The sequence below is a fragment of the Coptis chinensis genome, chromosome 7 (genome assembly GCF_015680905.1).
Source record: "Coptis chinensis isolate HL-2020 chromosome 7, ASM1568090v1, whole genome shotgun sequence".
Lineage (NCBI taxonomy): Eukaryota > Viridiplantae > Streptophyta > Magnoliopsida > Ranunculales > Ranunculaceae > Coptis > Coptis chinensis.
Window position 1 is genome coordinate 22,799,403 of NC_141462.1, and position 14,107 is coordinate 22,813,509.

At 37.4% G+C, this 14,107-nt stretch overlaps 1 protein-coding gene and 1 pseudogene across 2 annotated transcripts; one reads left to right on the plus strand and one right to left on the minus strand.

Annotated features, from left to right (window-relative positions):
• Positions 1-1,489: 1,489 nt before the first annotated feature.
• LOC147486657 (F-box protein At3g62230-like) lies at positions 1,490-3,073 on the plus strand. Its single transcript, XM_086572274.1, has 3 exons — positions 1,490-1,913; positions 2,359-2,541; positions 2,652-3,073. The coding sequence occupies exons 1-3, from the start codon at positions 1,572-1,574 to the stop codon at positions 2,967-2,969; spliced, it is 843 nt and encodes a 280-aa protein (XP_086428400.1). The 5' UTR covers positions 1,490-1,571; the 3' UTR covers positions 2,970-3,073.
• A 2,592-nt stretch (positions 3,074-5,665) lies between these two features.
• On the minus strand, positions 5,666-7,722 carry LOC147486658 (protein PSK SIMULATOR 3-like; annotated as a pseudogene). The gene has a single exon (XR_015200784.1). The product of XR_015200784.1 is annotated as a protein PSK SIMULATOR 3-like (transcript).
• Positions 7,723-14,107: the final 6,385 nt, after the last annotated feature.

Genomic DNA, 14,107 nt, shown 5'->3' on the forward strand with positions numbered 1-14,107 from the left:
TTAGGGGATCAACGTGTTTCTCATCGAAAGTAATACATTCGACATAAGAATATTATCAATAAGAAAATCAGCCCTTAATAAACCAAAGTTTGTCTCGTTTTAACGTATGAGTGTCGAGACAATGTTATAAGCGTTAAGGTAACTTTTCCATTCTACTTCGATCCGTAGACATTGTGAAAAAACTTGCGCAGCGGATATTCGAATAAGCTTAAGACGTCTGACAACATGAAACAAGGCCAATGCAATTTTCTCAAAACAAGAATGCCTCTATTCAGCTGAAATAAGAGCCGTACTAACAAATAATATGAGACGACCATTGTCACTATCAAATGACAATGGACAAATATGAATTAGATACGCTTTGCTGAGATTCGTGAAAAATAACCATTGCGAAGTCCGAAGTCCGTATTTATTGCTTTAAACTCGTGGGTAACCATTGTGAATAACGAGAATCTAATCATCACCACTTAAACGAACTCACACGCAACTATATTGTTGGCGTGTGTGACGCTATGATTAGACAAATACAACATCATCTGCGAGAGGAATGGTTCATTTCGCATCGCGGCCGGTTGCAATAGTTGTTATGTTTGTTATACACTTGTGCACTTTTGAAGAAGTGTTTCTCGAGATATAGGACTGACATTATCCGTAACATATGACGAAGAATCGTCAAAGGCAATAACTTCATGCCGAATAATTAATTTGGCGCATCGTTGGAACGGTAGCCGGGTCGCATGTAATCGGGTGTTGAAAAGGAATAGGAGGGAGTAATCCCATACCGCCATGGTGACTTTGAACCTCACATTCACGATGATCGTCAGTAAGTACATCGAGAACTTAGGCTCGTCGATTATTCGTCATAACTTTTGTAGAACGTAATCGTCGGTTTTGAATAAGAACTGCAGACGGCACCAATTATGTTTCGACCAAATATTATCAAAATATTAAGTAGTGGCGAAAGAGATGAAGAACATAGAAAAGTAGTGAAAAGGCGATGGTGATTGAGTGAATGATGAGAATGTACATTTCGATTGCCTACGTACCCAAATTATCGGTGAGATCAAGTCTCCAGAACGTAGTTCTTTATGAAAAATAGTTTTGTATTTATATATGTAGAGTAGAGACTTCTTATAGCTCAAGTATTCTTGTAGCTTAAGTAATTATGATTGAATATAACTCTCAACTGATAATTATCTCTTTGATAAGAAACGAATCTGGATATAAATTAACGTACATTAGTAGCAAGCTATGTGGCTAAGGTTCAGCCTTAGACACATGAGTTAATGGGTCTGTACATTGATCCATGGTATTGCAAATTGGGTTTTAGCTATGTCGATTAAACGAATAAAATAGAGACTCCTACTAATGGACGTTTGCCACGTAGGTGGGGGTCGAAACAGGGGACAAGGGTGTTCTTTTTGGTTTGTATCCCTTCAGTTTCCCTTCTGGTCTTTACATTAACAATATTATCATCTATTTAAAACTTGGACCCTTCACCATCAAACCAACCAGACAACTCCAATGGGAATCTCTGAAGATCTTGGACCTGTTTTTCGTTAAATTGAGCGATGAAGAACATTTTAGAAGGTAGTCCTTTGCTGAAGTATTTGCAATTAGCACAATGTTATGGTCTAAGAAAATTAAGGGTCACGTCTTTAAACCTAACGTACTTGAGTCTGTTTTTTGCCATGGATGGATTAAGGCTTGAAGTAGAAGCTCCCTACTTACACACTTTGAAATGTCGAGGAGACATAGCAAACTACCGTCTGATTAATGTATCTCGTCTTGTTTCCGTTGAAGTCTCCACTGACTGTATCACAAGTGACATTTCGTACCAAACCATAGTGACAAACTTTCTGATGGGTGTTCATCATGCAATATGTATAACCGTGTCCACTCATTTCATCCAGGTAGTAATTACTTCAATTTCGAGCTTTTAAGTCTTTATAATATGTGCATTGCTTGCTGTATTCTGAAGTATATTTAGTCTCGATCATGACTTCATGAGTCATGACAGATATATATTATACATCTTGTATCCCGCTATCGTCTTGCAATATAGGAACTACGAAAGAGCAGTAATCACACACGTACACATTTAAGCTTGCAAGAAGAGTGGAGTCACCTTTTGATTGAAACGAGACGTGTTTAATTTTGTCTTAAAGAAGAACTATAATTTAAAAAAGCCATAGAACAGATGTACAATTTGATAATATACAGCAATATTGTAACATGCCCAGCTGGCTTTTGAATGCATATGGCATAAAGACATTATCAGTCCTCTATTAGCTGTTATTCAGTTTTTGATATAGATGTTTTTTATGGTTGTTTCTGGGAATCCTGGGATGTACCAAGATGGTGGCAGAGTTCGAGATAGAAAGCCTTCCTTCTCCTCCATCTAACAATTGCAGTTACGTTGAACTAAAGACCAATCTCACCAAATGGGACCTTCCAGGAATACTATTACTGCTGAGTACTTCCTCTTATCTTGAGAAACTGGTTATAAAGAAGGACTACAATACAGAAGGCATCAGTCAAGTGCGTTCTTCGTATCCATATTGTTCTTTGTTTTTATGTGTCTTCTTTTCATCAGTTGATATGCGTAGATTATGATATACTCAACCTCTATGTTTGCTTTGGATTTGCAGTATACAGCTGATTATCTTCAAGAGTATTATTTCAACGAAACAAACTACTGGAGTCTAATGCTGGCATCCCCTTGTCTGATGAAGGAACTTGAGTTCGTTGATATGTATGACTTCGCTGGTGGATCTTCTGAGACAGCTCTAGTGAAGTTTCTTCTTATGAAAGCACCTATTTTGAAAAAAATGGTTATTTACAGTGAAAAAGAAAAGCATTCCTCAGAGAATAGATCCGCATCTGCATCAAATGACAAGTCAAAGTTATCTGAAAAGCTGATGACGTTCCAAAGAGCCTCTCCTGATGCAACAATTTCATTCGTTTAGAACCAGCTGTATACTCTTCTTACATACTTGATGAATTTCGTCGCAGGATTCATATTACATATTGTTGTTCTTCCCAAACATAATTGAGGTACTCTTGTTCTCAATTTCTTTTATCGAAAATAGTTGAAGAATTAGGCAGTCCCCTACTTACATTAAATTCATCTAACAGTACTCAGTTTAGCAGCTAATAACGAAGTGAAAACTGATAAGACAGTAATATTGCTACTTAGGTGAAAAATGTTGCGGATTAACCAGGTATATTTCCAAATCTCCAAATAACTGATTCTTTGATAAATATACTCTGCTTGGCATTCTGTAATTATTAAATACAATTCTTAGGGGCTTGCCCAAAAAGATTTTCGTTAGGAATAATTCTAAATTTCTTATTTGTTTCCAACTGATCAGGGGCTCCCTATATATGACAAATACTTATCTTAGATAAATATACTCTGCCTAGCATTCTGTAACGAATTACAATATTATAGGCCTGCCCAAACAGAAATTCGTTAGGAACAATCTAAGTTTTCTTATCCCTATGACAAAACTCTGAAAAGGTTCTTATAAGACCTCTCACTGTAGCTAAGCTTGCCAGGCATCTTAGCAAATTATTACGGCCCCAATTAACCAAGTGACTAAGATTCCCGAGTGATTCTGGTATTTATCTAGAAAGATTGTTTCTTTTGCAAGTAAAGGGTCTTTTAGGAGTATTATGTTTTAGATTAAGATTTTGAGTCACAGATTGCATAGCTAGGTGGCCTACCAAGTCACTAGCAAGCTTCCTCTCTACTAACTAACCAGAAAATCTCTGCCGAGAAAAGACTAGAAAATAGATCGAATGTGCCATTGACATAATAAATTCTATGCTGTCTTCAGCATCACTTGAAGTTCACCGAGGTTTATAACCTTATTTTGGTACATTAACCAGTTATGGGATTCGACTATTGGAACGGTTAACAGAGAGACATTGGCTCTGTCAGGTATTTCCCTCACACAAAGAATGTACTTAACAAGGAAGTTTATAAAACAGAAACGGAGGTAGACCATTTGTCAGCTTATTTATGTCAATGTTTGCATAATCAGAGAACTATTGGGATGTGAAGGTAGGATTTTGTTTTCGATTGAACTCATTGAAGAGTGCTTCCATAGTCAAAGCAAAAACTTGTGAGTGAAAATGTTGTGTCGAATTTAAGACTTGAAGTTCCTGTAGCCCAGCCGAACTTTAATTGCTATTGTACTCGTATCGGTGGTCTGTGGAGTTCTAAGTCTGTTACATGGACTTAAAGACTAAAGAGGATCGGAACGTATAGTTCATTGAAGGAAAATGCAGCTAAGTATATAAGTACATGGAAACTATGAGACTCTGGGAATAAACAATTTAGTAATGTGTGGTGAAATGGTGCCAGCACAGTTTAGGATTTCCAGATTAAGTGTACGGACTATTTAGATGGTCACGTTGCAGGTCAGGTGACTCTGTCAGCTCCATCTGCCAAAGGAGGTGTTTGATATCCGAGGTCAAGAACACCAAATGGATCATAGATTCATAGGTTACAAATATGCAAACAGTTGCTAAGCATCGGTTTTCTTAAGTCTCACCCGCCCCTCTAGATCGATAGTTAGCATAGTTTCTTTGGATTCTAATTATAAATGGTAATTGTAATTATATAGGAGAGACTCATCTATTTATTTTTTTAAAATAAAATGAGAGATAATTATATTATTTAAGTGATATTAGGGTGATTCTTTTAAATTATCAATAATAAAATAGGATTTGTTTTAATTTCAATGTGGGATATGGAGGTAATTATTTAATTTAAGTGACATTAGATAGGTTTTTCTAAATTATTAATATAAAAAAGACCTTGTCCAAATTATATTAATAAAATGGGATTTATTCTACATTTAGTAAGGGAAGTGTTTCTAAATTAAGTAAATAAAGAGATCTTAAATTGCCTAGTTGGGAAGGGTATTCTGGAAGAACATATAGTGTAGATATGTTATATTCAAATAAAAGACCAGTTTGTTGATCAGCTGCGTAACCTGCGTTATGGGACCTTTGTCCACCTTGTGAGTACCTTAATTCAAGGAAAGGCAACAGAGTAGATTCGAATATCAAGTAGGCAAAATTGAAATGTAGATTTGAATCTTAGTTGGAGATGACCCCCCTAATAGTATCATATAGTGAATTGTCTATAAGCTTAGTTTCTACCAGAAAGATTAATACTTCCATTTCTTTGCTTACTTCACTCGTAGGCCTTCTAACTTCTAAGTCAGAGTTTCACACCTCCAAATCTGCAATGTTGCTTAGCTAGTTAGCTCCAAAGTCAAAAAGATTCTAATATTATGTAATTATTAAGTCGTCAATATAAAGAGGTAAAATAACGAAGTAAATCGTAATATTAGATAAGCATCAGTAATTTGCTATGAAATGATCAAAATCAATGAATCAATCTGTTAATATCAATGAAGCAATCAGGTTTTATGGCAGTTGAAAATGAAACCATTTCGCCTTTCTAAATGTCATTATCGGGAGGAAAAAATTGCCAGCATAATTACAGTTAGTCAAAAGTGCTTCTAAAGTCTTATAGAATGAACGTCTAGAAGTAACGCGGTTCCAATTGACATAAGTTATAAATTATCTTAAGAACAATGTATCCCCTACTCCTTTTGGACCAAATTATTTCAAACTCACTGCAATATATCAAATATAATATCTCCTTTTAAATTTTTAATGATCTTTTGATATGAAGCTACAGAAATTTCACGATACATATCAAATGGTCACAAATTGTATGAGTATGATGACTTGGCCGGAAATCCCGCTAAAACTACTGTACTAAAAAATACGAGTATTGAAAAAAAAACTAATACTAAAAACGAAAAATTTAATTAAAAAAAAAACACCTAGGATTCTAGGAATCACTAGATTACTTGTTTAATTAATCTGAGGGTCGCCAATTATTTCTGCTGTCACAAATTGCTAACATCCGAACGTTGAAATTCGTATCTACAAATAAAGCTCAACCCAACTAAAACCTCTAAAATCGCAGCTTCAGTTTTTTCTCTATCAGCAAAAAACAATGTTTGTAACAACAACACTGTTGGTTTAGCATCGAAGTTATACTTCTCAAAATTTCTCTCATTTATCCATCTTACGGTATCATGTGCCATAGGCACAAGCCATCCCATTATAACTCTCAATCCATCTTTCCATCCTTGAGCTAATGTTCCATCTACCCACCATTCCGATTCATCTTGATTCCGATAAAGCTTACGCAACTTGAAATTCACCGAAACTTTAAGACATTCCGGTAACATTTCATACAAATCGTCTCGTTCGCAATCGGTGAGTGAACTCGGCGATTCGAGATGCTTATCTAATAACATTATCACATTTGCGTACCTTAATGCTAACCCTGAACCACCCACTGTTGTTCTTGGTGCTTGTTGAAATAACCGGGTCGTTTTTTCGACCCACCCGAATCCATATTCATGGTTCTCTTTTATTCCAATCCGAAACCCGATATTTTCACCTGGTAAGGGTTTCGTATCCTTGCTCCGAAACCGTATAAATCCTGTCTCAGCCTGTTTCGTTTGTAGCCGTTTCGGAATCGGCCCAGATCTCGAGGTAACTATTTCTTTCTTTACTGGTTCTTGATCTTGTGCATCTCGAGGCTTGAAATGAATTAGTGAGGACGAAAACCGAACGTGTCGTGACGACACTGTTGGTAAAACCGATATATGAGGAGCGAAAACAACACAAATCTGAGCATAAACGATACAAACAGTACGAGCCATGAAACCAACCATTTTATCAAAAGTTTGATTCCATAGCGAAATTTCTTGCAAGTGTTGAACTTCTTTTCTCAGTAACAAAAGTTTCTGTTCAGAAAACTCAAGTTTCGGATTCTGTTTCGGTATCGGACCACTATGATCTTTCCAACGTTTCGTTGTTCTTTCCAATGCTTCCATTTCTGATAATGACTCAAAAGCTGCATATAAGGAAGAAGTTGCTGATATAAACTTCTCCATCTTCACAATACTTTTCTCAATTTCCTTGGACGCGAAATCTAGTTTAGCTAAATCAATAAAACCCAGTTTCAAATCAGCATAAGTAAATTCAAACTGTGTTAAACCAGGATCAGAACATTTCTTTCCAAACCGCGCAACGGAAATAGCTGAACGATCAAGATCTTCTATTCTTTCAGCGCAAGCTAGTTTAAGAAGAAAATCTTCGTCCATTGAGTTTAAGTACGCAACGCCTTGAGAACGCATAGTAACATTTCTAAGTTTGTGGATTTGATCTTCTGAGACTGACTTGTATAGAGATACAAGTCGCGACATACTTTGCAGCTTCAAATGCAAGAATCCCAAATATTGGTACGGGTTCGTGATGGTGGTTGTTATGATTTGAATTAGAACGCTTGTGATGAGTGATATTTGTGATGCCAATACCAACACGGTTGGTTATATCGGAAAACCATGTCATGGAGGAAACCATCTGAGGTGGACTAATTTTTACAAGTTGTAGTTTGGAAGAGTTGAGGACTTGAGGATGGTATTTGAGGGGAGGGAAAGTTGAGAAGAGATGTTCGAAGACAGTTCATGAGAACGCGGGAAGGACAGATGGATTTAGAGGGAAAATGAATGAGACGGGTCTGCGTATGAGAAGAAAAACATGATGAGTTTACAACTCATCTTTCGGAATGACAGATTTACCGCCAAATTAGCTGATTCTTGTTAAGTTGCTGATTCATTTATAATTTAGGCAAAAGGTCAATCATTAAATTGACTTAGTAGTTGTACGTAGCTTTATAGAAGATTAAATGAAATTGAGTTAGTAGTTGTACGTAGCTTTATAGAAGAATTACATGATTAAAATATATCTATTGATAATAGTTATAGGCTCATAGCATTGGATCCATGATTCAGAAATAAAATTGTTATTACAAATTATTTTAACATGTAAGATCTAAATCTGATTTTTTTATTAAGCACATCAATGAATTATATATTTCTAGGATTAATTTTGGAATTAAAAATAATATGTCTACTGTCTAGGATTAATTTTGTAATAAAATAATAATTATATAGGTATCTGCAGTACATCTAGTGCATGTGAGTATCATTCAATGATCTAATTAAGTTTGACCAAGTGCCTAATGGTTTAGAACTGTCTACATCTACAATACAACATAGACAAAAGAGATTGCATTACGAAAAGAAAAAGGAGCATAGGCTCTCCGATGGACTATCTGTAACCGCTCTGGCGCTCTAAGTGAAACTAAAATTTGAAATAGAGATTTGTAAATGTCTAAATTTATACCAAAATTAAGACTTAGCTCTTAAATTAGGATAATAAAAAAAGGATGATTTTGTTTGGTGTTAATGGTTGATCTTCATGTGGATGAAAATGCCTACGTATCCCGATAGTCTATATTGTGGGAGATAGTGGTGAGTTGAGAGTCAATAATTCAGGTTAGAATTTATTTTACTAGACTGGAATCAATTTCTGGCACGTAGTTCTTATAGGTGGTTTTATAAACATTAGGGTATGATCGATAATCACACACGTATGTCTTGAGTGAAGATGTCGGATGTCGGTCGAGATAAATGGCATGTGTCTATAAGAAGCACACAAGTAGCAGTTGTAGGCGTTTAGATTTATCTGAGTTGGCATAGAGTATAATGATGGTGTTTTCCATAATGATGGTGGATATATGACTGTAATTATGCACATATTACGACGGAAAAAGGACTTAAGGATAAAATTAGTAATGATGATAGTAGTAAGTGATGACGTCACGAAATGGGGTCGAGTGACGAGTCATTGAGCTACTAAGTATGCGAGTGATTGGAGTTGTTTGTGAATGTGATGGGCACTCGTATGTCTGGGGTCATATTATACTGAGAGAGTCGTTACATGTGAGTCTCGGACACATCACGCGATTTGGTGGCATGTCCCTTACAATGTTTATTGTCTATTTGAGAGTCCTTCTAAAGAATTATTTCAAATAATTTTCAAGTCTGAAATGATCATCAACAATATGGTTAAGTTATAATTGTTTAATTTTAAGTGATTTGTTGTGCATTATCGGAAAGAAAAAAAAATTGTAATTTGTTATTAAGTGTTTTAAAATGACTATTAATTATAAACTATATAAAATGGGTTTTCCCATTAATATGTCAACCTGACCATTATCTTTAAGCCGGAAAAAAAAGACCACTGTTGACTATATCTGTTGAGATCTCAGCAGTCGATATGTGAATGATATCGAGTTTTTGGTTATGCTAGGCTAATGGTTTCGACAAATTTGACCATTAGTCCAGTACTGACTATTTCCATTAGTCCAGCAGTACTGACTGAATCAGAATTCATACTAGTACTGACTACTGACTAATCAGATTCCATACTTTGTTGGGCCACATATAAATGCTTTCCTCCTAGCCAGGCCATCCAGTCTATTCTTTAAAAGACATAAGGAACTAAAAATACAACTTGTTTTACAGTTTTTTACATTAAATATAATATATTATATTTGTTGCCTAAAAATACAATATATTTTTATTTTTACAACAGATACTATATGTTAAATCTGATTGGACAAAACTTGATTTAGCTGTTAAAAAAATAATAATCACGTGACTTGCACCCATCTCCCATTTTCCATTTTCACGTTTGGGAAAAATTCAATGATGCTTAGGTGGACTGTATCACTTACGTGGCTAAATCAAATAGTGGACTCGAACAATAAAGTACGAACCTAAGTTTTCCCTCGGCCTAATGTTTTCCCTCCTCAACATTTTCCCCAAATCAGAAACCTAATTTCAATTTTTCCCCAAATTCCCCTCTCCAACTCTCCATGTTTTTGATATATACCTACCAAAAGTGAGCGTTAGTTATAAGTTAACCCTCTAATAGCCTCAAATTCATCCAAAACCAAAAGAATTGACGAATTAGTAAGTTATGTCTTCCTCTTCAATCTACTCCAGATACATATGCATGCAAATGCGAACATTATTGGGGTTTATACCAATACCAATCGATTCCCCACTACACAGATAACTTGTATTTAAACAATAACAACTCTAGACAACAATCAAACTATTCCCTACAACCAAACTAACATGCCCAACTCGCTAAACACCTATTAACAACATATAATAATGTAAAGCAGTAAAAGTATACCACAATACAAAGATATACCGTGGTTCGGCCAATAGTGCTTACTTCCACAAGAGCTAATCCTTTTATAAAGTGGGAAGAAAGATTACAATCACTTCTTGCAATCTCTCATCTTACTAGATCACTCTTCTCTCTTTACAAACTTGTCTCTCTGTAAAGGTTATTTCTCAATCTTGATTGTTTTCAAGATTGGGTTTTTCTCTTTGTTTTTGTGTATTTTCGTGTCTCTTCTAAGTGTTAGATTTTGCCAAAAACCCCAACCTATATAGCAAACTCGCGGTTCACAAAAATAGAATGTTGCTGAAAATAGGTGTGGGCGCGAGGCGCACTGAAAACACTGGAAGTCGTCCAAGGCATGAGCGCGGGCCACGCCTTGTGCAAGAACCCAACTGGCGCGGCGCTTCGGCTTCACACAGATTGAACTTCAGTTTTTCCTCATATGAGGGATAACTCCAACAATCTTCCCCTCCCGAATAATGAGGGGGGATACCTCCATGCAATTTCCAAATCAACAGGAGGAGTCTGCTACCATTCCGGCAATAGCACAGCAAACATCAAATTTACCTTTCGGTAAGACTTTGGTCATCATATCCGACTCGTTCTTATCGGTATGGATCTTCTCAATACGCAAATGCTTGTCTTCGAGTACTTCTCTAATCCAATGATAACGCACATGTATGTGCTTGGATCTAAAATGAAAACTCGATTCTTGCTCAAATGGATGGCGCCTGACCACACAGAACTACAAATTGTTTCTCGCTTTAGCCCTAGTTAGTCGAAGAACCTCTTCATCCATAGCATCTCTTTACAACACTTTCGGTGGCTGCAATATACTTCTACCACAGAAGTGTAGAGGGGCAATACACTTTTGCAACTTAGATTGCCAAGAAATCCGCCCTCGCAAAAGTAACCCGGATAACCGGAGGTGGACTTCATCGAGTCAACATCACCTGCCATGTCTGCATCAGTGTAGTCTTTAAGTAAGGGCTTACTTTCACCAAAGCACAAATACGATTTGGAAGTGCCCTTGAGATATCTCAACATCCACTTAACACCTTCCCAATGCTCCTTCTCCAGATTTGACATAAATCGGCTTACAACACCAATGGCGTAAGCATTATCCGGTCTTGTACACACCATTGCATACATCAAGCTGCCCAATGTGGATGCATAAGGAATCTTTTCCATCTGACTCTGCTCATGCTCACCCTTTAGACACATCTCTTTGGTCATGCGGAACTAGCCACCAAATGAACAACTGACTGGCTTCGCCAGATCCATGTTAAATCTCTTCAACACCTTCTCAATGTAGCTTTCTTAAGAGAGCCATAACTTCCTACTCTTTCTGTCATGAGTGATCCGCATCCCAAGTATCTGCTTTGCTTGACCCAAATCCTTCATCTAAAAGGACTTACTCAAGTCTTTCTTCAACTTGGATATCTTGTTGATGTTTGGGTCAACTATTAACATATCATCCACATACAACAAGAGCACTATGAAATCCATGTCTGAAAATTTCTGAACAAACACACAATGATTGGAAGCAGACTTCTTGTATCCTTGCTTCGCCATAAAGGAATCAAACTTTATGTACCACTATCTCGGTGTTTGCTTCAACCCATACAAGCTCTTTATCAGCTTGCATACTAGGTGCTTCTTGCCTTTGACCTCAAACCCCTCTTGCTGGTCCATGTAGACATCTTCTTCAAAGTCTCCATGAAGAAAAGTTGTCTTAACATCTAGCTGTTCAACCTCTAGGTTCATACTTATGGTCATACCCAATACCACCCAGATAGAAGTCATCTTCACTACAGGAGAGAAAATCTCATCAAAGTCAATCCCTTTCTTTTGACTGACTCCTTTCACAACAAGGCGAGCTTTGCGCCTTGGGTGTGGATTGTTCTCTTCATGCTTGACCTTGTAGATCCACTTATTCTTGAGAATTTTTCTTCCTTGCGGTTTCTCAACTAACTCATAAGTATGATTCTTATGCAAATAATCCATCTCGTCATGCATGGTCTTCAACCACTTCTCTTTGTCTGTACCTTCAAGTGCCTCTTGATAATATATAGGTTCTCCACCATGAGATAGTAAAACATACGTATGTGGTGGATACCTGGTTGAAGCTAGTCTCTCTCTGTCTAACCTCTTTGCCCCATCTGCTGGTGCCTCAGGAGGATGCACTTCTGCTTGCTTTGGTGGTCGTTCATGCACTTCATCTGCATCTTCTATACCAATAGGTTCTATCCCATCATGAGCAATAGGATTCTCATCATGAGCTTCAAACTCATGGTTCTTTGCATTCTCAATGCATTCTGCACGTTTCACAGTAGGAACTTCTGGTTCTTAATCAACAAGATCATGAGTAAAAGTTTGTAGCTTCTCACCCTCCTCAAAGTCTGCTATGGTTTGGTCTTCCAAGAACACAACATCTCGACTTTGGATTACCTTCTTGTTAATCGGATCATAGAGTTTGTAACCAAACTTTTCATCTCCATAACCTAGAAAAATACACTCCTTGGCTTTGTCATCAAGCTTGGATCTCTCATCCTTCGGAATGTGCACAAATGCCCTACACCCAAATACCCTCAAGTATCCATAATCAACATATCTGCCCGACCATACTCTCTCTGGATAATCACTATTTAGAGGCTTTAATGGTGATAGGTTGATCACATGCATGGCTGTACGCATTGCTTCTACCCAGTAGGCTCTAGGTAGCTTAGAGTGAGACAGCATGCATCTCATCCTCTCTACAATGATACAGTTCATTCTCTCTGCTATTCCATTCTGTTGCAGTGTCTTGGAAATGGTCTGCTCATGATGAATCCCATGACTCTAGTAATACTCTTCAAACGGCCCAATGTGCTCACCCCCATTATCTGAGCGACTACACTTCAACAACTTCCATGCCTCTCTTTTCACCATGCTATGGAATTTCTCAAACACACCAAGTACTTCATCCTTGGTCTTCAAACTATATGCCCATACCTTTCTTGACGCATCATCAATGAAGGTCATGAAGTATAAAGCTCCCCATGGGATTTCACTTTTATAGGACCATATAAGTTTGTGTGCACTAGTTCAAGGACATTGTCCTTTCTGTGAGACGTGAATCTTTGGAAAGACACCCTGTGTTGTTTTCCTACCAAGCAGTGAGTACATGTATTTAAATGTATACCTTTGATGTCTGGCAAGGCCTTTTGCTTAGCAAGAACTTCCATCCCTTTTACGCCCATATGACACGCGATCTCTTGTGCCCGCGATTCGGAGGAAGCTTTTTCTTACGCAAGATTCACTACGCTTTACACAAACTAGCCTGTGTTTTGTAAAGAGAGCAAGTTTTCTTCCTTCTGGCTACTACAATGGAACATCTGCTCAGTTTCCATACCCCATTACCAAGCGAGTTTACAAAGTCATCGTCATCTAACTTTCCAGCTAAAATTAGGCTTAGCCGAATGTCAGGGACATGTCTTACATCCTTGAGTGTCAAGGTGTAGTCGACATTGGTTTCTACATGAACATCACCAATGCCTATAATCTTTGAGACTCCACTGTTACCCATCTTCACTTCACCAAATTCACTACAGCTGTAGGTGGTGAAGAATCCCCTTTGTGGTGTGATATAATAGGATGCTCCTGTATCTATCACCCACTCTGTATCCTGGCCTGAGGTACTAAGACAGCACACACCACAATCTGACACAATTCCCACTAGATCGTTGACTAGTGCGGTAGTATCTCTGCCTGTGTTTTTGTTCCTCTGCACCATGTCTTCATGTACACAGTTATTTTTCTCATCCCTCTTCAGTGTTCTGCACTCATACCTGAAGTGACCCTTGGTGGCACAATAGTAACATTGCCTCTCTGCCTTAGGAGTTCTAGCTTCACCCCTAGATTTATTTATGTCATCACCTCTAGAACGAGATGGTTTTCTGTTTCTACCTCTTCCCTA